Source organism: Aedes albopictus, chromosome 3, assembly GCF_035046485.1.
Source record: "Aedes albopictus strain Foshan chromosome 3, AalbF5, whole genome shotgun sequence".
NCBI lineage: Eukaryota > Metazoa > Arthropoda > Insecta > Diptera > Culicidae > Aedes > Aedes albopictus.
The window spans coordinates 127,642,655-127,665,846 of NC_085138.1; the positions used below are offsets into that span (position 1 = coordinate 127,642,655).

Sequence of the window (23,192 nt, forward strand, 5' to 3'; positions counted from 1 at the left end):
AGTAAGCAGGCCAGAATAAATTCGTGCAGTGGACCATATCGGCTCTTCCGTGCGAGAACCCAAATTTGGCTATACCACGTTAAAGCTCTGAGTGGGTAGTTTCCGTTTGATCCCGGCAGAAAATTGCAACCCATCGCAAAGTTCTTTCTACCTAGCGTTGACTTTCGAAGTACCCTAGTGGGTTGAAATAAACCCACTTTTGGGTAAACGGCAAGTTACCCAAATTTGGCTTCTCGCACGGACATTATCGGCTAGGTAGCTGCTTCTCGCTTTGTTTTTGACAACATTGCGAGGGGGAGAGCGAGGAAACAACCCACTTCTGGGTAAAAAGTTCAAGCGGTTTACTTATTTTTGCGTTCTTTTAACGTATTTTTTGATAATCTGTTTTTTCCGTGTAGGAGAAACGGTTACATGAACATGTAGAATCTATTCGATATTAGTTATAGCGCATTAAATTTTAGTTCACCACTGGACTATCGCACTAGTTTTCAAGAGTGCGAAAACATAATAAAAGTGCGCGATTGCATCAAATCAACTCGGTGTTTTCAGAGCACTTATTCAGCATAGATTGAAGAAATAGTGCGCCGAAAACATCAACTTGGTTTGATGCAATTCCGCACTTTTATTTACGTTTTCGCACTTATGAATACTGAGTGCGCAGTCCAGTGGTGAACTAAATGCGGTATATTTATGTAACGAGTTGCAAAAAGCTGATTTTTTCAGCACGAGTCGTACATTTATCCAACAAGACTTGCCGAGTGCTGAAAAAAATCGAGTTTTGCAACTCGTTACATAAACAACTAATAACAAATTTCTTGGCCTATCTCGATGCGTGGGAAATTCAGGCAAGGAATCGCCGAGGGCCAAACATGTCTAAAGGTCCAATCTGCAGAAGAGAGGCTCTCTTTGGTTTCCCTCTCTTTCGTTAATAGCTGTTTATTTGTATTATGATTGTGTCCTTGCATTGAACGATGGTCAAAACAATCGTTTTTTGATTTGTACTGCAAAAATAGTTGAAAAGTGTTCCATTACATTGCAATAATTGGGTTCTTTAGGGTGTAGGGAATGAGAGGCGTACAAAGAAATATAATATGAACATGAAGTAGGGCATATATCAATGGAAGCCATGCCGAGCGGCACCAAAACAAAGCAAGCGGGAAAAGAGCAACGTTAAATCAGTCTTGTAAAATATTTCGCACGAGTAGGTTGTATCGTTTGCATCCTTCCTCGATTGTGAAGAGTTTCGGCCGGTTGAATTGATTGACCCGGACTGCCACAGTGTCCGTCCGGACACGACAATGGCACAGCCGGTAGGTAAGCTCCCAATAGGGTCCTAAAATTAAAGACGAAATCTCGCTTATATTGAATAATACGATCAAGCATGGTATTCTAATCGGAATTGTACTTTACTCGAACTTGAAAAACAAAGGAATAATGAGAAAATTTGAAATAAGTAAAATGGTAAATAGTTCTACTTTGACATTTGAGGTCAACCTTGTGTGACTGAGCTCGACATTTTTCGCACTGGGATTTCAAAAATGTTCCTATCTGACATACACGGTGAAAAAAAATCACTCAAAGTATGTGTTATAAGCTAGGGACGAGACGAAAGGCTAAAAAAATAAAAATTATATATTTTCAACTACGGTTAATAAAAACGTCAAAAATTGAGTAAATATGTACGCTTGAACTATACATTGTGGTTTAAAACAAGAATCCCGATAGGACTTTAGGAGCCTATTAGGTAATTATTAGACACAGTTTTTCCCGTAATGTGTGCAGACGGGCATCAGCAAAGCATCTCCATTTCTCTTCACTCAGCGCGGAACAAATCTCGCACGGCTTGATTCATTGTTTTGGGAAGTTTGGCGTTTTAGTTTTGTTTGCCGCTGGAAGAAAATTGTCGAAATAGTGGTTGTTACGGTTGCGAGGCAGGATTTTGTAACGATGGAACTGGCACGGTATTTTTATCGGCGTCATTGACGTTCATGGGAAACGCTATTTTGTCGGTAGGTGTAGTCCATCTTGCGTGACTGGTCATTGCATGTTGTTTTTTATGAATGAAATACTACAGGACCATGTTCCTGGGACTTTTTCTGTCAATAACGATGGATGAAAGGTTATTCCCTGTTATATTGCTTGACTTTATAGTTTTCGAATTTTAGCGGTCAACATAATTTGATAATTATTTGAGTTATATCTAGCGTTTATGTTTTTGCCTCGTTCAAGGCTGTTGTAAGCCAGGTTGTAAGTATCATTTGCTCAGCCAAAAGCAAACGATGGGATACAGTTTGTCTAATTGCAATTGTTAAATAAACTGTGGTATTTAAATTTTCTCGTTTATTCGAGAGGGTGAGCGGCAACGAAAAAAAAGCGAATTCCCTGGAGAGGGTAAGCTAACGGTGAATTCCCCCGAGAGGGTAAACCGCAACGAAAAAGCGAATTCCCCCGAGAGGGTAAGCTAACGGTACATTCCCCCGAGAGGGTAAACCACAACGAAAAAGCGAATTCTCCCGAGAGGGTAAGCTAACGGTGAATTCCCCCGAGAGGGTAAACCGCAACGAAAAAGCGAATTCCCCCGAGAGGGTAAGCTAACGGTGAATTCCCCCGAGAGGGTAAACCGCAACGAAGAAGCGAATTCCCCCGAGAGGGTAAGCTAACGGTGAATTCCTCCGAGAGGGTAAACCGCAACGAAAAAGCGAATTCCCCCGAGAGGGTAAGCTAACGGTACATTCCCCCGAGAGGGTAAACCACAACGAAAAAGCGAATTCTCCCGAGAGGGTAAGCTAACGGTGAATTCCCCCGAGAGGGTAAACCGCAACGAAAAAGCGAATTCCCCCGAGAGGGTAAGCTAACGGTGAATTCCCCCGAGAGGGTAAACCGCAACGAAGAAGCGAATTCCCCCGAGAGGGTAAGCTAACGGTGAATTCCTCCGAGAGGGTAAACCGCAACGAAAAAGCGAATTCCCCCGAGAGGGTAAGCTAACGGTGAATTCCCCCGAGAGGGTAAACCGCAACGAAGAAGCGAATTCCCCCGAGAGGGTAAGCTAACGGCGAATTCCCCCGAGAGGGTAAGCTAACGGTGAATTCCCCCGAGAGGGTAAACCGCAACGAAAAAGCGAATTCCCCCGAGAGGGTAAGCTAACGGTAAATTTCCCCGAGAGGGTAAACCACAACGAAAAAGCGAATTCCCCCGAGAGGGTAAGCTAACGGTGAATTCCCCCGAGAGGGTAAGCCGCAACGAAAAAGCGAATTCCCCCGAGAGGGTAAGCTAACGGTGAATTCCCCCGAGAGGGTAAACCGCAACGAAAAAGCGAATTCCCCCGAGAGGGTAAGCTAGCGGTGAATTCCCCCGAGAGGGTAAACCGCAACGTAAAAGGCAAATTTCCCCGAGAGGGTAAACCACAACGAAAAAGCGAATTCCCCCGAGAGGGTAAGCTAACGGTAAATTCCCCCGAGAGGGTAAACCACAACGAAAAAGCGAATTCCCCCGAGAGGGTAAGCTAACGGTGAATTTCCCCGAGAGGGTAAACCGCAACGAAAAAGCGAATTCCCCCGAGAGGGTAAGCTAACGGTGAATTCCCCCGAGAGGGTAAACCGCAACGAAAAAGCGAATACCCCCGAGAGGGTAAGGTAACGGTGAATTCCCCCGAGAGGGTAAACCGCAACGAAAAAGCGAATTCCCCCGAGAGGGTAAGCTAACGGTGAATTTCCCCGAGAGGGTAAACCGCAACGAAAAAGCGAATTCCCCCGAGAGGGTAAGCTAACGGTGAATTCCCCCGAGAGGGTAAGCCGCAACAAAAAAGCGAATTCCCCCGAGAGGGTAAGCTAACGGTGAATTCCCCCGAGAGGGTAAACCGCAACGAAAAAGCGAATTCCCCCGAGAGGGTAAGCTAGCGGTGAATTCCCCCGAGAGGGTAAACCGCAACGTAAAAGGCAAATTTCCCCGAGAGGGTAAACCGCAACGTAAAAGGCAAATTCCCCCGAGAGGGTAAACCGCAACGAAAAAGCGAATTCCCCCGAGAGGGTAAGCTAACGGTATTGTGGATTTGGAAGAAAACCGAAGAATGAGCATCGCTCAAACTTCACTGCATTACTAGCGAACTTAAGGGGAAATGAGACGAACTCACTATGGTAGTCAGAAGCATTTTTCCTTGGTGAAAACAAAAACTAATTTCACACAAAATTCCAAACTTGCTAACCCGTACCCGTGCGCTTAATATTTTTAATAAATTAATACTTTTCAGTTTGCGTTTTCGCAAAAACAAGCCGATCGACATTTGCGAAACAATTTTTCTAATTAATAGCGGCTAGCGTACCGTTTCACCTTAACCACCAACATCACATGCTCGCTCACGAAAAATTTGGCGCGCTCGCACTGACAGTCGCCCAGGTAGGATAAAGTCGTGATTGTCGACACGGCGTCGGACTGAAAACGAAAACATCAGGGATGCATGTCGGGTCGGATGAGGAATGACAGAAAGTTCGCTGAAAACTTCGCTTCGCTAGTGCAACTGGCGAACTCCGATTTGGTGCTGCGAGGTCAATACATTCCCCCGAGAGGGTAAACCGCAACGAAAAAGCGAATTCCCCCGAGAGGGTAAGCTAACAAAGAATTCCTCCGAGAGGGTAAACCGCAACGTAAAAGCAAATTCCCCCGAGAGGGTAAGCTAACGGTGAATTCCCCCGAGAGGGTAAACCGCGACGGAAAAGCAAATTCCCTCGAGAGAGTATGCTAAAGGTGAGTTTCCCCGGGAGGGTAAACCACAACGAAAAAGTGGATTTTCCCGAGAGGGAAAGCTGTAACGAGAAGGCAAAATCCCTCAAGTGGGTGAGCTATTGGCGAAGGGGTGAGAGATGATAGCTGTGTGAGAATTCTGAGACACAAGGGAAATATAATATTTGATGAGAGATTTGAGATAAGTGATGAGATATGATGTGAAACGAGAAATGATGATGATAAGATGAGATATGAGAAATGATATATGTAAGATGAGAGATAAGAAATAAGAGATGAGAGATTATAATAATAAGAAATAATAGATGATAGATGTTGATGATGATGATGATAATGATGATGATAATGATGGTGAGAGTTAACATATGAGGGTTAAGAGATGAAAGATGAGAGATGGGTATCATGATAATAGATGATGATAGTGACGACGAATTTTGAGTTTGACAATGTCTTAAAAAAGTTTCAACTGAACTGAAAAACTTACCGAAAAATTTGGTGATATAGTAAACAAAAATGTTTATAATCAGCTGCAATATAATGTAAAAGGGGAATAAAGAAATACCATACTCAAAAGTAAATAATAATCAAAATATATTAACTATCAGTTGTTCAGTAATTCAGCGTTACCAGGAAAATTGGGTTTCCCAAACTATATGAGAGTAGGACAGAGGGAGAATGTAGGGAATGAGAGGCGTACAAAGAAATATAATATGAACATGAAGTAGGGCATATATCAATGGAAGCCATGCCGAGCGGCACCAAAACAAAGCAAGCGGGAAAAGAGCAACGTTAAATCAGTCTTGTAAAATATTTCGCACGAGTAGGTTGCATCGTTTGCATCCTTCCTCGATTGTGAAGAGTTTCGGCCGGTTGAATTGATTGACCCGGACTGCCACAGTGTCCGTCCGGACACGACATAGGGGTATCCAGATTATTTCATAATCGGATTCTCCACCCAACAATATTCAAAATCCAAAATTTCATAATTTTCGGAGTTCAGGAACTATTTTTAATATGCATTTAAAGTTTGTATGGGGATTTTTTTTTGTTCGGGTTGAACTGTCACTTTATCGATTGAACTGTCATTCTATCCACAAAAATGAAAACTGTTTTGTTAATTTAACCACCTGTTTAACCATCAAAGCAAAGGTATTGGAATCCAATAAAATCACGTTATGCTCAGAAAAATGAGCTCTTTCGATTAGGCTATAGAAAATAGTAATATATTATTCACTAAACAACCCTATTAAAAGAGAAAGTGAACAAAGAGAGCCTTTCAAATGCAGATAGGACCTATTGAAATATTTGGCCTGAAATTTCTTGAGCGATTCCTTTCAAACACCAAAGAAGGCTTTTACATAAAAAAAAACAGCTGACACACCCTAACGCGCACCCGTGAACGTATCCCGCTCATTCAAAAATCACAACCGCGTAAACAAAACTGTCAAACGCGCAAACGGCTTGCGCATGCATCGGACAAAAGCAAAACCGTGATGAAAAACGAACCAAAAGCGAAAACGCAACAAAAGCGAGCCAGCGCCAGTGATGCCACATACACAGATTTATCTAGAATTACACAGATTTTTTCCCATTTTCGCCTACAGATATCTGTGATCACAGATCAAAGATTTTTGCAATAAAAAAGATTTTTAAGATTTTTAAAACAATGGCAATGACTATCGTGAAAAAAAGCTTTATTATAATTTTCAGGCACTCAAATTTAAATAATAGAAATTAAATCTTCTAGTTGGATGGCCTAGGCCAAGCCTCAAGCGCATTGTTTTCGACGTTCTTGTGGTTTCTGATAATCTTCAGATGCAACCTGGGAGTGTTTTGGTCGACGTTATTCTAAGAACATTTTTTTTCGTTTTTTTTTAACAAATTGTTCAAAAATATTCGATTTTGGAAACATTAACCTATCACAGATTTTTACTAAGATTTTCTGAAATTTCCTACAGATGAAAAAGATTTTTTTGACCAAAATCACAGATGAAAACCGAAAAAAATGTGGCAACACTGGCCAGCGCACGGATTGAAGAAAAGAAACTGAAAACGAAGAAATTTCGATCGCGATCGTCTTGTTTGTTGGTAGTGTTTATGTCGCGCAAATTAAAGTGCAAATTTCCCATCGAAAAAGTGAATTATTCCCCCGAAAACTTGCCTAAAGTGTTAGACGGCGATGCCTAGTTGGTGCTTTTGATGGAATGGTTCTAAATAAGAGCTGAATTTGAGTGGAAAAAGTGGATTGAAAATTCGAAAATCGACGACGACGACGACGGAGGAGAAAGAAGCTCTCAGACGGAGTGACTTCAATTCGCCTGCAGCAAGGAACGGGTCGGTGGTCCGCCACAGCATCAACGCATTCATACGGATAGCTATAAAGATTGCGGACGAGAGCAGAGCAGCAGAAGCATAAAAATTCCGACCGTGGTGTGCGTGATTTGTGGCGATTTCGAGTTGGATTTTGCTAGATTCGGGTTGGAATGTGTGTACGGAGGATAATCCGGGAAGAAAATAGGATTTTTGGGCTGGAACGTTGAATGATTCCAAGGTTGTGAAGGAAGTGCGATTGTTATTAGGATCGATATTGCTCGCCGAGGACTGTAAAACCGTTGTTCGCGAGGAGATTGTTGAACCCACGACGGCGATCGGGGATAATGACAGCTTTCTATAGTTAAAGACTTTCGGTACATGTGTATGCGTGGTCAATAGTGGAAAGGAATGCAGCAACAGGCCCATCCAGCGGAGTGTTTCACAACAGCAAAAATAATTGGACGATCGACGATCATTGCTGCTGGCGGATCATCCGTGAAAGGCGAAAACATCGGAATCCATCGCCCATGGTGGTGTGAAATGAGTAAGAAATAGTTTTTTTTTTTGTATTTTAATTTGTGATGTATTGAATTTGCGGGCCAAATATCAGGTGTAAAATAATGGCTAAATGCATTAAAAGATTGCAGAACCCAGAACTCACTAAAATAAATTTTCATCTCGCTCTATCTCAGCAATCAATTGGGATAGGTCCCAATCTAACATTTGTTTTGCTTTCTTCAAGGGATGTCTCCACTAATTCCATTAGAGATTCATGCAGGAATTTCTCCAGATTTCTCAAGGTTTCAGCGCTATTCAGCGACCGGCTAGTAATCTTTCAAAAAAAAAAAAAGATTCCTCCAGAAACTTCTTTCAAAATTTTGCCAGGGATTTCTTCCAGGAATAGTATGCGAGATTTCTCCCGGAGTTCCTTCTGGGATTTCTTCAGGAATTTTTCTTGAGATCCTTCCAGGGGTCCTACAAGAACTTCTTTCAGTATTTCTCCAAAAACTTCTTCAGCGTTTTTTTAGGATCCATCTAGAAACTCTTTTGGATTTCTTCAAGCTACTTTTGGAACTCCTGCACTGCCTAAGATCGCATAATTGTCCCATATGAATAGGAAATCCAGCAAAGATGGGAGTGATATGCGATCATAGGCAGTGCAGCCCTTTCTGGAATTCCTCTGGAAATTCATTCTGAAAGTCTATCAGATGTTTATAATGGAAATCCTCCAGAAGTTTGTTAGGGAATATTTCAAGAAGTTCCTCCTGCAGTTTTTGTTTATAGATTTTCCTCATGAAGGTCGTACAAGATTTCCTTGAGGAAATATTCCAGCAAGTTCCTTTTGGTTTTCATCAGAAGCTATTAGGAGGATCTCGGATGGAATTCCTAAAGAATTCCCGAAACTCCACGAGAAATCCTTTGAATTCCCAGAGGGAATTTCAGAAGAGATCCTGGAAGGGTTCCCTGTTAGGAATCTCAGAAGAAAATTCTGGAAGGACCCCAGAGGTAGCTTCAGTAGTAACCTCAAAAAGAATCTCAGATGTAGCTACCTGAGGAATCACAGAAAGAAAATTCTAGAGGTATCATAAAAAAAATTGTGGAGTAATCACGGAAGGAAGATTCTCAGGAAAAATTGCTGGGGTAATCTTGAAGGAGTAATCCTAGAGGGGTCTCGGGAGAAATTTCGGAAGATTTGTTTTTGAAAATCCAGGAACTCCTGAAATCTTTTCGCTAGCCCTTCCCACAACTGCAACAATCTCAGAAAGTATTCCTCAAGCAAACCAGGAAAGAATCTCTGGAAGAATCTCGGGAGTACTTCCTGGAGGAATCCTGGCAAGAGCTCTCGAAGGAATCCTAGAAGAACCCTATTTAGGGATCTCAGAACAAATTCCTAGAAGAATCACAGAAGAAACTTTTGAAGGAATCCCAAATAAACCCCCGGAAGAATCTCATCAAGAACTTCCTGGGAATCCTAGAAGAGATTCCTGGAGGAGTCTTGGATCAAATTTGTGAGGAAATCGCGAAAGATTTCTGGGGTTACTGTGGAATCCCAAAAAGAACTCCTGGAGGGGTGCCACCGTGCCGTCATCAAGTCATAAATTAGCCCACTTTCCCATGCACGCGCACCTCACATTTTGAATCAAATCGATCCATCCATGAAAAGCTGGCAAAATTCTTATAAGTCCGAATGCTGACGAAACTCTGCTAAGTCAAAATCGTGAACAACAAGGCCAGACTTAAGCCTTCAGTACACGCTTACCAAGTGTGACAACAATGTTGATGATGATATTGATTTTCACGGGTTATTGGACGCTACCTCCTGTTAAAATTCATTCATAAAATCGGCTCTTAAAATGGACTATAGATCACTGCATGAAATTCTCTCATTCTCTTTCACTATTAAAGAAGTTTTGAAAACAACAAGGCCAAGAAACGTCAAAACCCCATACAAAATCAAAACAATGCAGTGCCCTATAGCAGAAATAAATTTTCATTCTCTGTTCAGACTTTGATCAGAACGCAAGTTTTTTATTTTTGCAAAAAAAAAAAACAAAAAAAAAAAATCATAGATAACCAAGGGCTGATAAATCCGGGTAATCACTGTAGTAGGGTGGGGCGGGGCAAGATGGGTCACCTAAGGACGGATCATCATAACTTTGTAAATACAAATCGTATTGGTTTGTATTCGTCCTGTACTCTTCAATACACTAGTTAGCACTGCTAAAAGTCGATAAATAGTTCATTAAATACAAAATATGATGTTAAACAAGCAGTTTCAAAAAGTGATCGATTTTGCGCTGTGAAAAAAGTGCGGGGCAAGATGGGTCACCCTTGAATTAATTTACATTTTCTCAACGAAAAACGGCAATATATAAGATTTGTTTCGTATTCATATATGATAAATATCTATACTGAGTAAGCAAGAGCTACTAGTAAACATTTTATAAATTTATTTAGAAAATCAAAAACTTTACGATTTAAGTGGTCCTGAGACGATTTGAAAATCGATGTTTTCACCAAAAATTATCATAATTTTATTCAATTCAATTCAATTCAACATTTATTTCTATCTCAACAAATACAATTAGTGATTTACATTCAACAATTGAGATATGGAACTCCTTACAGCAATGACATAGAACAAAAACTTATTCAAAGACAACTAATCAACAACTAACAAAAATTCGACGAAAAAGGAAAAATTTTGAGCTTGTAAACATTATTTCCAAAATAATTTAGTTTCTATACTTTTTCTTCGAAACAGTGATGTTTCCCAATCCTCGAGTGCGTTTCTTGGCTTACCAAATAACATTCATTTTTTTTTAGGGAAGGCCGATATGCTCAGCAATCATGATAATTGTGTTTATTATAGGATTCGTAATAGAGGCATACTTGTACTTGTGAACATGTATACGCAAAACCACGTTCTTGAAATAAATAATTAATACTTTAGTGAAAAGCTAAATAATGACAGTGTGTTTTCCTTTCATGTATTTGACTATGTATCTGTTCATTATTTGAAAAACAAGTTTTCACAGTACCGCCATCATAATGACTCAAGGTGTTTAGAATTAAATATTTTTCATGTATTATTGTATAAAAAATATAGATATTTTGTTGATCGTTTGCTACTAAGCTTAGTATTTTAGAATGCGTTTGACAGTTTTGCTATTACTTGAAAACCATACAACATATTTCAATGAAATTTTCACACAGTCATTTACGCATACTACTTCGAAACGCCTAAAAATTGTATGGTTCTATCTTCAAAGACAAAAAAGTTGTGACTATTTGTAGGAGATGCAATAATTTACAATATGCGCTTTTAACAGTTTTTGCATGAAAAACCTTCAAAAAAAAATTTTTGTTCTAGACCCCCCGATGGATGTTTTCCATCGACCCAGCAAATTGAAGGGAATGCCCCAAAGTATCACTGGGCGAAATTTCAAACTTACTTATTTTTTTGTTTTAAAGTTGCTCTATAAACACACCGTGAGGAAATGGTACAAACAGTATGGGTATGATGATTCCTTGTCTAATTTGATGCTGTTTCAGGAAAACTGTGGTGCTTATTTTTCCTACATTTCTTGTCTCTTCAACAGCACAGATTTCAAATTTTTTTCTCAAACAGCATCAAATTAGACAAGCAATCATATTACCCACGCTTTTTGTACCATTTCCTAGCAGAAACGCAGAATTTACCTTCTCATCATTCAAAAATTCAGCTCATCAATACAAATCTAGTGCAGTGTTGAAAAAGTCATTCCGAGCTGAACCTGAGAATATGGTATATGAAACACTTGTGCAGCTAGACCAGTTCCACAAGAATGTCACGAAAAAAAACGCTCTTTTTCGAAATTTTGAGTGAATGTCACGAACTATCTTCGAAAAATGCCAGTTGATATTCACGGTGAATATCAATCGACATTTTTCGAAGGTAGTCCGGAACATTTACATTAAATATTCGAAAAAAAAAACCGGGTTTTCTGTGACTTTTATGTAGAATTGGTCTAGCCGCGCAAGTTTTCCTCCACTGAAGTGCTTCACCGACCGTGCCCTGTTCTAACGAGATATATTCCACTGATTTAATCTGACATTTCTCCAAGAATTCAAACATTGAGCTGGGGTGTTCCTACGGATTTATCCGTAGAATTTAACCCTTTAACGCTCATGGTGTCTGTAGAGCACCATCACTTTTTGGGAACGTTCAAAAATTACGTCCAACATTTTGGGGGGAGGGGGGGGTCTAAGAAAGTGTGACAGCACGTGTATTAGGTATAGGAAAATAGCGTGACAGAGGGGGGAGGGGGGTCTGGTAATCCCGAAAAACGATGGACGTAATAAATGAATCTTCCCTCGAATCCGACCTAAACCAGTTCACTTCAATATGTTATAAAAGTGTTTGGGAAGAGTTTATAGGCTTGTTAGAGTACTTGTATACTCTAATTATTAGTTCAATAGTGAAACTATTGATAAACAATCAATATGTATTGATGAACAATTAATTTTTTTTTACGATTTCGATAAATTGAAGTGATTCCTAATAACTTTTGTTTGAGCACTTTTTATTCGAAGCATTTATTAGCATTCAAAACTTCGAAAGAAGTCGTGGGCGAGAAGAGGTTAATCAAATATTCGTCTTATAGTTTCTCATCGGGTTGATTTTGTGGATCCTGAAAAAATGTCAACAGTCAGTTCCTTCATCTTTTATTTTGGAATACCGTCAAGGCACCATTCACCGTGGATCTAAGAGAATTCGGGGCAAATAAGCAGAGCCGTAGCGTGGGGTTGGCCAGGTTGGCCCCCGCCAAGGGCGCCAGCCTCAGAGGGGCGCCAAATTGGCCAAAGGCTGGAAGGGACGGTATGGTCGCAGACAGACGTTCAAGTTTGACTCAGCAGCTTGTGTAAAAAACATGGCCGCCACAAATTGCCAAGTGGTAATCAGCGAACAGATGGCGTTAGCGACGTTCATATTCAATCGCTGCCTCACATGTGCGTTGCGATCAACAACTGTCACCACGGTCGTCTTCCAGCCGGATGGCGGAAAAGACCGCACGTGTTGCACGCTAATAATGTTTCCACATAATTTGTGCAGAGTAAATGACTTTTATTTAATGTCTAAAATCTTTTGCACAAATTAGCCCAGTAAATGTTTTGCACATTATTACTTTTATTTTACATAGATTTGCTTGAATAAAACTGCATTTGGATGAACTTCACTGGCATTGGGAAATCTATGTGAATGTGACGCAAATGTAGGAATGATTTTGACAGTGTTTGTTTTGATTTTATTTTTCGGTGGGTGGTGAATTGGGTGGTATGTAAGCGACTGGAAGCACGTGGTTTCTCAAACTGTCAACTGCAGGCGACTGCACTGTGGCAATCGGTTGCCTAGGTGTCGCTAGTGAAAATTTACATAGAAAATTTGAATAAATTTGTTCGAGCTAGAACAGTGATCCTCAGCCTAACTGTCTTTGCGGGCCAAAATCGAATTTTGAAAAGAGACTGCGGGCCGCTAGTCATTCAAGAGTTTTTTTATTCAACCATTTCCAAGATTCAACACAAAATACATTTGTTTGATTTTTTGTGTAAAGAATTAAATTAGTTGAAATTCACAAATAAAACAACTTTTTTTGAAAACATTGAACAAGAGCAAAGAAGTAAACAACCTGAAGTTATCAGGAGATTTTATTTTACCTGAAAAATCCTGAAAATCGTGGGGTCTTAAAACAGGGCTTTCAAGACCGTAATATTTAGGTTTTGCAAATTAATTCAGACATGCTACTTAAAGTCACAAAAATAAGCAAAAGCGATGCTGGCTAGAACAATATGGACCTTTTTAACCTTCCAGCGCGCGCGCCATCAAACAACCGAAACTGCACCGCGCTCGCGCTGTATACGAAAAGCGAGATTTTTTGGTAGTGTTGTACTTTTTACAACAGCGCGCGCGCTGAGGGGTGAAGAATAATATGGATAAACTTACAGCGTACTTATAGCGCAGATTATAAGTGCAGAATTGTGGAAGACTTAGACACGAACACAAACAAATTTCTTGTAATACCTCTGGATACAGTTTTGACAAAATTTTGAATAGAGTTTCTTACTGCAGCTTAAAGATTTCCTGAGAACTATTTTTAAAAAATCTTGGAACTGTGAGATTTTGTGGGACTTCTCGTGGATTTGGAGAAATTTCAGAATGATTTCTTAAGAAGCCAATGAAGAAAAACCTGCAGGCATGATTTTCTGAGCAATATGAACAAGCATTTGTAGCCCCTGGCCAAGTTCGCAGGGGTTGACGGTATTAAAGTGAAGGAGTTTCATTTTGATTATTGTAATGTAGTGTTCTTTAGTGAAACATATCACCTTTTTAACACTTTAATGCGCCTCCAACGGTTCATCACGAACCGGCTGCTGCAGATGGAGTATGGCTGATCATATGCATCAGACATGCTCGATAAACACGGAGGAACCGCCAGGGCTCAGTAGAGTCTATTCCCAAGCAATAGTTCCAAATCGGTTGGATTTGAGAAGGTTTTGATGATCGTTACAAATCCTAATAAAAGTTTTATAGGATTTGTGACTGGTTTTGGAACCTTTTACAGCCAGCTGACTTCAAAATGTTGTTTGGGCTCTATTTCCCACGTTTCTTGGTTGATTTTGATTAGTAATTTATTAATGTCATAGTCGCTTTTTCGAATTTCTACAATGTTATACTTTATTATATTTTATTTAAATAAAGTAATTAAAATCAACCAAAAAATTAATAGTGGGAAGGAGATTTGCAGCACTTAATTGTGCTGATAGATTCGAAGCTAACGTGCGAACACTTGACGTGACAGTTTGGACTGGACAAAAAACTGACTGCTTTTTATTAACTGAACAACGTTACTTTTGTATGACTAGGTTGACATTTCTAGGCCACGCATGAGAAAATGACATGGTTTATCTTGATAGGACCGATAGGACAGAACGAATTTGAATATTTTTCATAGTATTTGTAGGGGGATGAATACATAATAGTTGACAAGCAATTTTTGTTTATCTCTTAGATGATGTTATGACACCAACAGAAAAAGTGTTAGAAGTTCAGTTACATGTTTCTGTGGGTTTTGGACCGATGACATTTTGAGGACACAAGAGATGAACACAGAGAAGTAAATATCAAAAAAAAAAAAACAATTTGACACAGAATCGACTGTATTTTAACATGCGGGTTCGACTGATTCGATGAATCTGTCTAGAAGTAACTAGAAGACAATTGACGCTAAGATTGGAAAAAAAGCTTGCAGTTGGGACTATACTACAATAATAGCCGATAGGAAACAATGCGCTAGACAGCATTAATATTCATTTTTTAATATGTAGTATGTGCATGACGGAACAAGCAGGACACAGCTCCAGACGTCTCTTTTTAATAACGATATTCAGCATATTTCCAATAAAACTACACTTCAATAAAGCAAAGACTAAAGCTGCTATGATAGAACAGATCAGAATGACTTAATTGACTTATTGACTACATTTTGGAGATCTACTTCGAATAACTGACAAATTGACAAGAACCTAACTAAATACATGGACCATACTACAAAAAAAAAACAATTGACAAAAAGAAAAAAAGGGGAAACTTTTATTAAAACTATTTTTGTTCAACGCAGGCCAAAACAGTGTCGACTTGGGCCACGATATGCCTACGTACTTCTGTGTGTTGAAACAAAAATAGAGGCTCATAGAAGCAAACGTAGGGAAAGGGTGCGGTGTTAGAACATAAGCACAGCGTGCTACCGCCGTAATCACTATGAAAAAAAAAAAAAAAAAAAAATATGAACAAGCATTTGTAGCCGATTTAGAATATATATTTTAAAAGGAATTCCCAAAAGTATTGCTAGGAGAATAAAGAGTATCTTGCCCAATCACTGAAGTTTTAAGCGAAATTCCAAAAGTTTAGGCAACACTTCCTATAAAAAAAATATAGACAAAAATTCTGTAAAAAAATTGGATTAGTTTCCTGGCAGAAGTGGTGAATATGTAGTATATACAATAATTTTCCAATAATGAATCCAAAACCCATGGCAGAGAACCTGTGAAATTAAGCCTAAACTCATTATTTATGCGAAACACAACATTGTTAATAACAATTCTGCTTATTTTCTAAACAAAATTCGAAAAAGTAGCCTTTTACAGTTTGGAAAACATTAAGGTGAAACGGGACGCCGTGTTATTTTTCCTATCTTGCCTCTCTTTCTAACCATTTGCCTCGCGATTTTGAAGATGGTAATCTCGAATTCTATCGCACTGAGGATGCTGAAAAACAATCAGCATATATACTGCAAGTGAGCATACACAGTGATAGGTTTTAGTTGCAAAATATAAAGTAGAATCTGAGATTACCATCTTAGTAGCAAAGGAGCAATGGCGGATATTTCTCCGACCGTCCCGTCCGCCCTTAAATAATCTTACTTCTTCTGAAAAACTCTCCATGATATTGACAAAATTCATTCTCATTAAAGTTTTAAAATATGGTGAAATTTTTGATTTTCATTATGGAATCTTTGAGTGGGCCGCTTTCTCATACTTTTCAAAATCAGTTCGCGGGCCGCACAAAACCTAGTCGAGGGCCGCATGCGGCCCGCGGGCCGCAGTTTGGTGACCACTGGTCTATATGCTTTCGGATGTGTCTTGTCTCGCTTCCCCTTATTTGATGGAACGTAATTCAATCTCAAACTAGCCTTGAACATCTCAATTAGTGAGGGAACCAACACCGCTTCTCCGTTTTGAATCAGTACTGGAAATATCCCATCAACTCCTGCAGATTTAAAAGGCTGAAAAGATCTAATCGCATTTTCCACTCTGGCCTTCGTGAAGATTTCATCAGCTAAATCTGAGGCGATGTTTACTGTACTATTTGACTCCGTTGAGTTTATGCTAGGACATCCTTCACCTTCCAGAGATATAGTAACCTTGGAATCCACACTTAGAACCGAACCTGGAAAATGGGTTTCCATTATTAAATCCAAAGTTTCGCGAGGAGTTTTGGTAAAAGCTCCATCGTCACGTTTCAGGTTTCCCAATTCATTTGCGTGATCTTTTGCAAGCGTTTTTTGAAGTCTTGCAACTACAGGAGTACTGTTTATGTTTTCACATGTCAGCACCCAAGATTTTCTTTTAGATTTTCGTATTTTGTTGTTGTACTCAGTCAGGGCTTTCCTATACTGAGTCCAACCTCCCGTTTGTCTCGCTCTATTGAACATTTTACGAGAAAAAATTCTAAGGCGATCCAGTTTAAAGTTCCACCATGGCACGTCTCTAGTAGAGTAGCAGATGATTGTATGGTGGTACAACTGCTGTTAAAGGAATTGATGATACTTTCATTTACCTTTTGAGAAAATGATTCCAACTTTTGGGTTGAATCAATAGTTTCTCCCATTGTTAATGAATGCGTATTCAACAATTCTACATATTGATCCCAGTTTGTCTTCCTGGGATTTCTCCCTGGCCAAGTTCGCAGGGGTTGACGGTATTAAAGTGAAGGAGTTTCATTTTGATTATTGTAATGTAGTGTTCTTTAGTGAAACATATCACCTTTTTAACACTTTAATGCGCCTCCAACGGTTCATCACGAACCGGCTGCTGCAGATGGAGTATGGCTAATTATATGCATCAGACATGCTCGATAAACAGGAGGAACCGCCGGGGCTCAGTAGAGTCTATTCCCAAGCAATAGTTCCAAGTCGGTTGGATTTGAGAAGGTTTTGATAATCGTTACAAATCCTAATAAAAGTATTATAGGATTTGTGACAGGTTTTGGAACCTTTTACAGCCATCTGACTTCAAAATGTTGTTTGGGCTCTATTTCTCACGTTTCTTGATTGATTTTTATTACATAGTAATTTATTAATGTCATAGTCGCTTTTTCGAATTTTTACAATGTTAGTTGATCATATTTTATTTAAATAAAGCAATAAAAATCGACCGCAGAATCAATAGTGGGAAGGAGATTTGCAGCACTTAATTGTTCTGATAGATTCAAAGCTAACGTGCGAACACTTAAACGCATTGTTGACGTCAATGCGTTCGACGTGACATTTTGGACAAAAACTGACTGCTTTATATTAACTGAACAACGTTACTTGTGTATGACTAGGTTGACATTTCTAGGCTACGCTTGAGAAAATGACATGGTTCATCTAGGTAGGACCGATAGGACAATTGAACGAATTTGAATATTTTTAATAGTATTTGTAGCGGGATGAAAGATGAGATGAAATCTTTATTATTTTAAAATTTTATTGCAATCAACTGACCAACTTGGCGTATTTTTGATTATCTCTTAGATGTTCAGAAGTTCAGTTACATGTTTCTGTGGATTTTGGACCGATGACAATTTAACGACACAAGAGATGAACACAAGTAGAAAACGATTAGCGAAATCAAGAAAACAATTTGACACAGGATCGACTATATTTTAACATACAGGGTTTGATTGATTCGATGAAAAAAAAAAATAACATACGACAACTGATTTAACGAGGAGAAAAACATATTTAACCATACCACAAAATCAAACAAGGAGACAAACACAAACCGTGTGACCATAACACTACATAGGCAAATCCTGACTGACTGACCAATTGAAAACTTTCCAATCTTCTACCGTATCTTTCTGAGTCAGTTGCAACAGTGTCTTAATGGATATCATTTTCCGCGTACGGCTGGCAAACTGCTTCTGAAAGATTACGTACTCTTTTCTATCTTCGGGTCTAGTGTAGAGGTTTCAACTCTATTCAGAGTGCAGCTAGAAACCCAGCAAAAAAAAAAAAAAGTTTGTCTTCCTGGGATTTCTAAATGCGGTTCTAGAATAATCTTCACCACTTCAATTGAAGATTATGTGTTTATGATCAGATAGAGAAATCTTTTCTGACACGTGCCAGTTTGCGATCTTGTCAAATATTGCAGCATTGCACTGTGTTAGATCCAAGACCTCTTGTCTGATTGCATTTGAAATGGTAGGTTTATCACCATTATTGCAAATGTCTATATTGTTCGAAAACAGATACTCTAATAGTGACTCACCTCGATTGTGAAAAGAACATACTAGAATGCTTATTACTGAACCCATGTTCCATCATTAGAATGGTATTGCTGCTAATGTTAAAACCCGGGTTCTAAACTTCTTACTGGGGAGAATTTAGTGGTAAACAAGGATGATGCTAGGTTTCCGATGCATGGCCAATTACCAGTGCTCATGTTTTGTTTTCTATAAGAAAGAAATTTCTAAGAAAACAAAACAAAAACTGTATTAAAATCGATATTTTATTGCCCTTAAACGGCAATTGAGTAATGCGACATGCACTACACTAAGGATACGGGTAATGTCACAATAGATCTAAAACACAGGAATGCGTCCATACTTTCTGGGGCAGTCTTTACAGAATTTCTCCTGATGCTCTTCCATGAATTTCTACAAGATTTCGTCTAGAAATTTCCCCGCGGATTCTTCCTTGAATTCCTCTGGAGATTTCTTCTTTGATTTCTCCTGGAGTTTCAGTATTCATTTGTGTTTGCCTAAATGACTAAAGAACGCGGAACTAGCTAACGGCCACATTGTATTTGATCAATCACTACCAGCCCTGCCGTTTTACATCCATTTTTCAGCAATGCGAACCCCAAGCATACTAATATTTCTTTTATTTTGTTTTAGGTATTGAGGATTGATAAACGGCAACAAAACAGACGTTCGTCATGCACGGCCACAGGAGAAGGAAGAAACGGCCCAGCTATGGCATTCGAACAGTGGAGGTCAACCGGGGGTTCAACGGGTTCGGATTCACAATATCCGGCCAGCAACCGTGTATTCTATCGTGCATTGTGACGAATTCCCCGGCCGACATGGCCGGATTGAGAGCGGGCGATTTCCTGATATCGGTGAATGGATTGAATGTGTCCAGATTACCGCACGAGGCCGTGGTGCAGCTGATTGGGAACACACGGGGAGCTATCAAGATGGCAATCGCTGAGAATTACTACTCGGATAGTTCGGATGAGGACATTTTGTTTCAGGGCAGTCAGCAGCGATCGCGTCCCAAATATCCTCATCACAAGACAAAGTTCCATCGCACCACTACCGTTGGTAAGCAGCCGGGCGTTCCTCCGGCAGATCTGGTGGGCACCTGTGAAAGTGCCACGGCAATGGTGGTGAACGATTCTCCGACGGCGTACAATGTAATCCATAGTCCCAACGCGAGCAACAGCTGTGATATCTCCAATGTGAGTGCAATGGTACGATCGGTTCAGCTGGGTCAAGAAGATGAGCCACGAGCTGGGCCGTCTCAGCCGCGGGAAGGACCGGAGGGATCGCTGGAATACAAAGCCATTGTGGGATATCTGGGAACAATCGAAATGCCGAAGCAAATTGCTACTAGTTCCAAACTGCAAACGGTTCGCAGCTGCATCAGAAAAATGAGACAGGAGAAACGCAATCCGACGACGGTTCTGATGACGATACTTCCATCCTGCTTGAATCTGATCAATACAAGCAATGCAGTGATTGCCAAATATTCTTCTGTTCGTTTGAACTACGTGAGCAGCAGCAGTGAGAATGACAACAGATACTTTGGCTTGGTTACTTCCGCGATCTACGCCGACGGATTGATGTGCGAAAACTCTGACATTCTCAATCAGAGAAAAGACGTCGTTATTTCCAACAGTTGCCATGTATTTGTTATCGATTCGAAACTGGTGGAACACCCCATTCATTTCGAAAAGGCTGAACTTTTCAAGATTATTTGTACGAAAGATCCTATCTCAAATCTGTGCCTGGAATTCCCCAGCAACTCGGAATATGTAGTAAATCTTATCCGTAGCATGTACAATCTCAAGGCACCTATTAAACCGGATGGAGTCCCGTATGGCAAACCACCTGTGGCGAGAAGCCTGAACCTAGATCAAGCTCCCCGGGGTTATCATAGAGGAATAAATGATCCTCGCCTTAATCCACGAGCCATAGACGACCCTCACGATTTACTGGTCTCGAACTCTCCTCAACCTAGTAATCATAGTGAAATTACAACAACTTCAAGCAACTCCGATTCCGGCATTGGATTCCACAACGACTGCCGCAATATATCCGACCGGATTTTAGTGGTAGACTTCCCGGGCATTCCGAATCATCAGCAAATTGCCAACGTACGAGCCCACTTCCGTAAATCTGTTCCGTTCGGTGCTCTACCCAATCGTCCCACCGGCATTATACACGAGCTCCCTCCGAAACTGGACCCAATTCGAAATATCCGGTCAACCTTGGGTCCCGACCAATTCGCCCCGCAAATATTCCACGGCAAGTCTAAATCGGCCGACTACAGCTATCCTTCGACCTCCGGTATCGATCGGCTCACTGTACGAGCACGTCCGGACACGAAGGCCTTCGAAGCGGATCGGTCGCCAAGTAAGGACAACGCTCTCAACAGTTTCAACGAACCCGAATGTCCCCCCAAGTATGAATCACTCTATCCCCAACTCCCTTCGCTAGACGATGACGGCTGGACTTCCGGAAAAACCGTCGACGACTTAGGCAACGTAGTTCAGGAACGTGCCATCGATGTCCCCAAGCTGGAAGAAGTTTTCCTCGATCTGCAGCGTTACAACAGCGACAACGTGAAAAACAGCATGCTTGCGGCTCGTTCCTGCGACGACATGATCCTGTCCCTCGAGAAGGAAATTCTCGACTCCAAAGTGCCGCTCTCTATCGACGATCTAACGCTACTGAACAAAAAGCCATCTACCCCGCCGGAACCGGAACACGTTTTCCTACAGCCGGCCAAACCCATCAAACGATCCAAAAAAGCTTGCACGCATAAAAACCCCTCCGGAGGCAAAGCAGCGGACGATCCGCCTGCCGGTTCCTCATCGAATCGATCCAGCTCGCAGCTCATGTCTTACAAACTGAGCCCAAAAGTGTTCGGTCTCTCGCGGCCGCTCTCGATGAGTTTCGAGAACATTTCGATGGGTGATGCGACCCGGAAGCTATCCAAGGATAAGGACGCACACGGGGATGGTGGCGAAAGACGGAACCGCCCAGCGAAAAGACTCAGCGGAGGATTCTCCGCTATTTGGGGTAGTTTGCAAGAGTTGCGGAGTAGCTCGAAGCAACAGGAGGACTCGGGTGGCGGGGGTGTGGGTGGTAGTGATACTGTGGTGAATAGTGCCGAAGTGTGCGAGAAACCGAGCAGGAAACAGGAACGAAGGCTGAGCGGGTTCAAAATTCTGGAGGGAACGTATAGTGAGCCGGATCTGCGATATGATGAGGTAAGTGGAGTTTTTGAATGCATTATTCTTGATCATTGAAATACCTACCAGGTCCTACCTGTATAATTTTTTTTATTTGGGTGGTGTTCAATTCTCATTGCACACTTGATTTTGATAATACTGAGTTTAATCATTTTTGATGAAGTAAGTACCAAACAGTCGTTTTAAAAGTAAATGAGTGCGTAATGCAAACGTGTTGAATATACTAGGTATATGTTTATTTGTTTTAGATGAGTTTTAACCCAATAGCCGCTCACTGTTGCAAAAATCAAGTTTTCACGCATAGGGGTAGGCGGGGCAATATGGACACCCTAAGGTTTTTGCCAACTTTACCTGGCAAGATGTCAAAAAAGTTTAGTTTTTTGATACAAGTATCCTTTTAAAGTCTATTTAGCATCTATTGCATAAGAATGTTCACGAAGAAAAATGATTTATCCACTTCAAAAAATGTTTTGAAAAATGTTAGTTTTTCATGACCGTCTTCAAGCATACGGGGCAGAATGGACACCCCCATGGGGCAATATGGACACCATAAGACTTTTACGAATTTCGTACATTATTTACGCCTATAAAGTCATTTCATTACAAAACAACTATTATGGATGAATAATACGCCGAAGTAGTTCATTTTGTTCAGTTAATTTAAATTCAGGCTGTTTTGGATAAAGCTTCGTTTTTGTCGGCATGTACAGCTGTGCCTAGAACAACTATTTTCCACTGCTGTCGTTTTTTGATCAATTTGTTTCACCCTATGTCTACTATAGTGAACATTTAACCGAAAATATACTGAAATCGAAGAATTTGGTTGGTTTGTGATTTAGGTTATATTTTTCCCTTGCCGCTTCTTTCAAAAAGCTGAGTGTCCATTTTGCCCCGGCAGCAGAAGATATTTCCAAGCTTGATTTTTGATATAATAAAGAAGAAAATATAAACATGTTAAGCATGTAGATACAGCAAAACTACTTGCATGTGTTCTAGAAATATCAGGTTTTAATCGACCTGCAATAAATTAATCACTAAATCTTATTTTAGATGGTGTGAAAATTATAATTTCCATGCACAAAAAACGGTGGACGCAACTTTTTCGTGTAAAATCAAGTATAATTTTAATTTCAAATGTTTCTTTCCTGAAACTACGTTTTAGACAAATGGACTATATTCTCCATTCATTAAAAGTTCAAAAAAATTCACATATTTCAAAATATTGAGGGTGTCCATTCTGCCCCGGGTGTCCATATTGCCCCGCCTACCCCTAATGTACGAAATTCGTAAAAGACTCATGGTGTCCAAATTGCCCCATGGGGGTGTCCATTCTGCCCCGTATGTTTGAAGACGGT

At 40.3% G+C, this 23,192-nt stretch overlaps 1 protein-coding gene across 5 annotated transcripts in view; it reads left to right on the forward strand.

The window, feature by feature from the left end:
* Positions 1-6,761: 6,761 nt before the first annotated feature.
* The window catches only part of LOC115269272 (regulator of G-protein signaling loco), a 176,738-nt gene continuing 160,307 nt past the window's right edge, over positions 6,762-23,192 (forward strand). For all 5 annotated transcript variants that reach the window (XM_062861245.1, XM_062861247.1, XM_062861248.1 and 2 more), the window contains exons 1-2: positions 6,762-7,594; positions 19,253-21,855. In XM_062861245.1, coding sequence (XP_062717229.1) covers positions 19,294-21,855 — 2,562 coding nt within the window. In that variant the 5' untranslated portion in view covers positions 6,762-7,594; positions 19,253-19,293. The remainder of the gene's footprint in view (positions 7,595-19,252; positions 21,856-23,192) is intronic.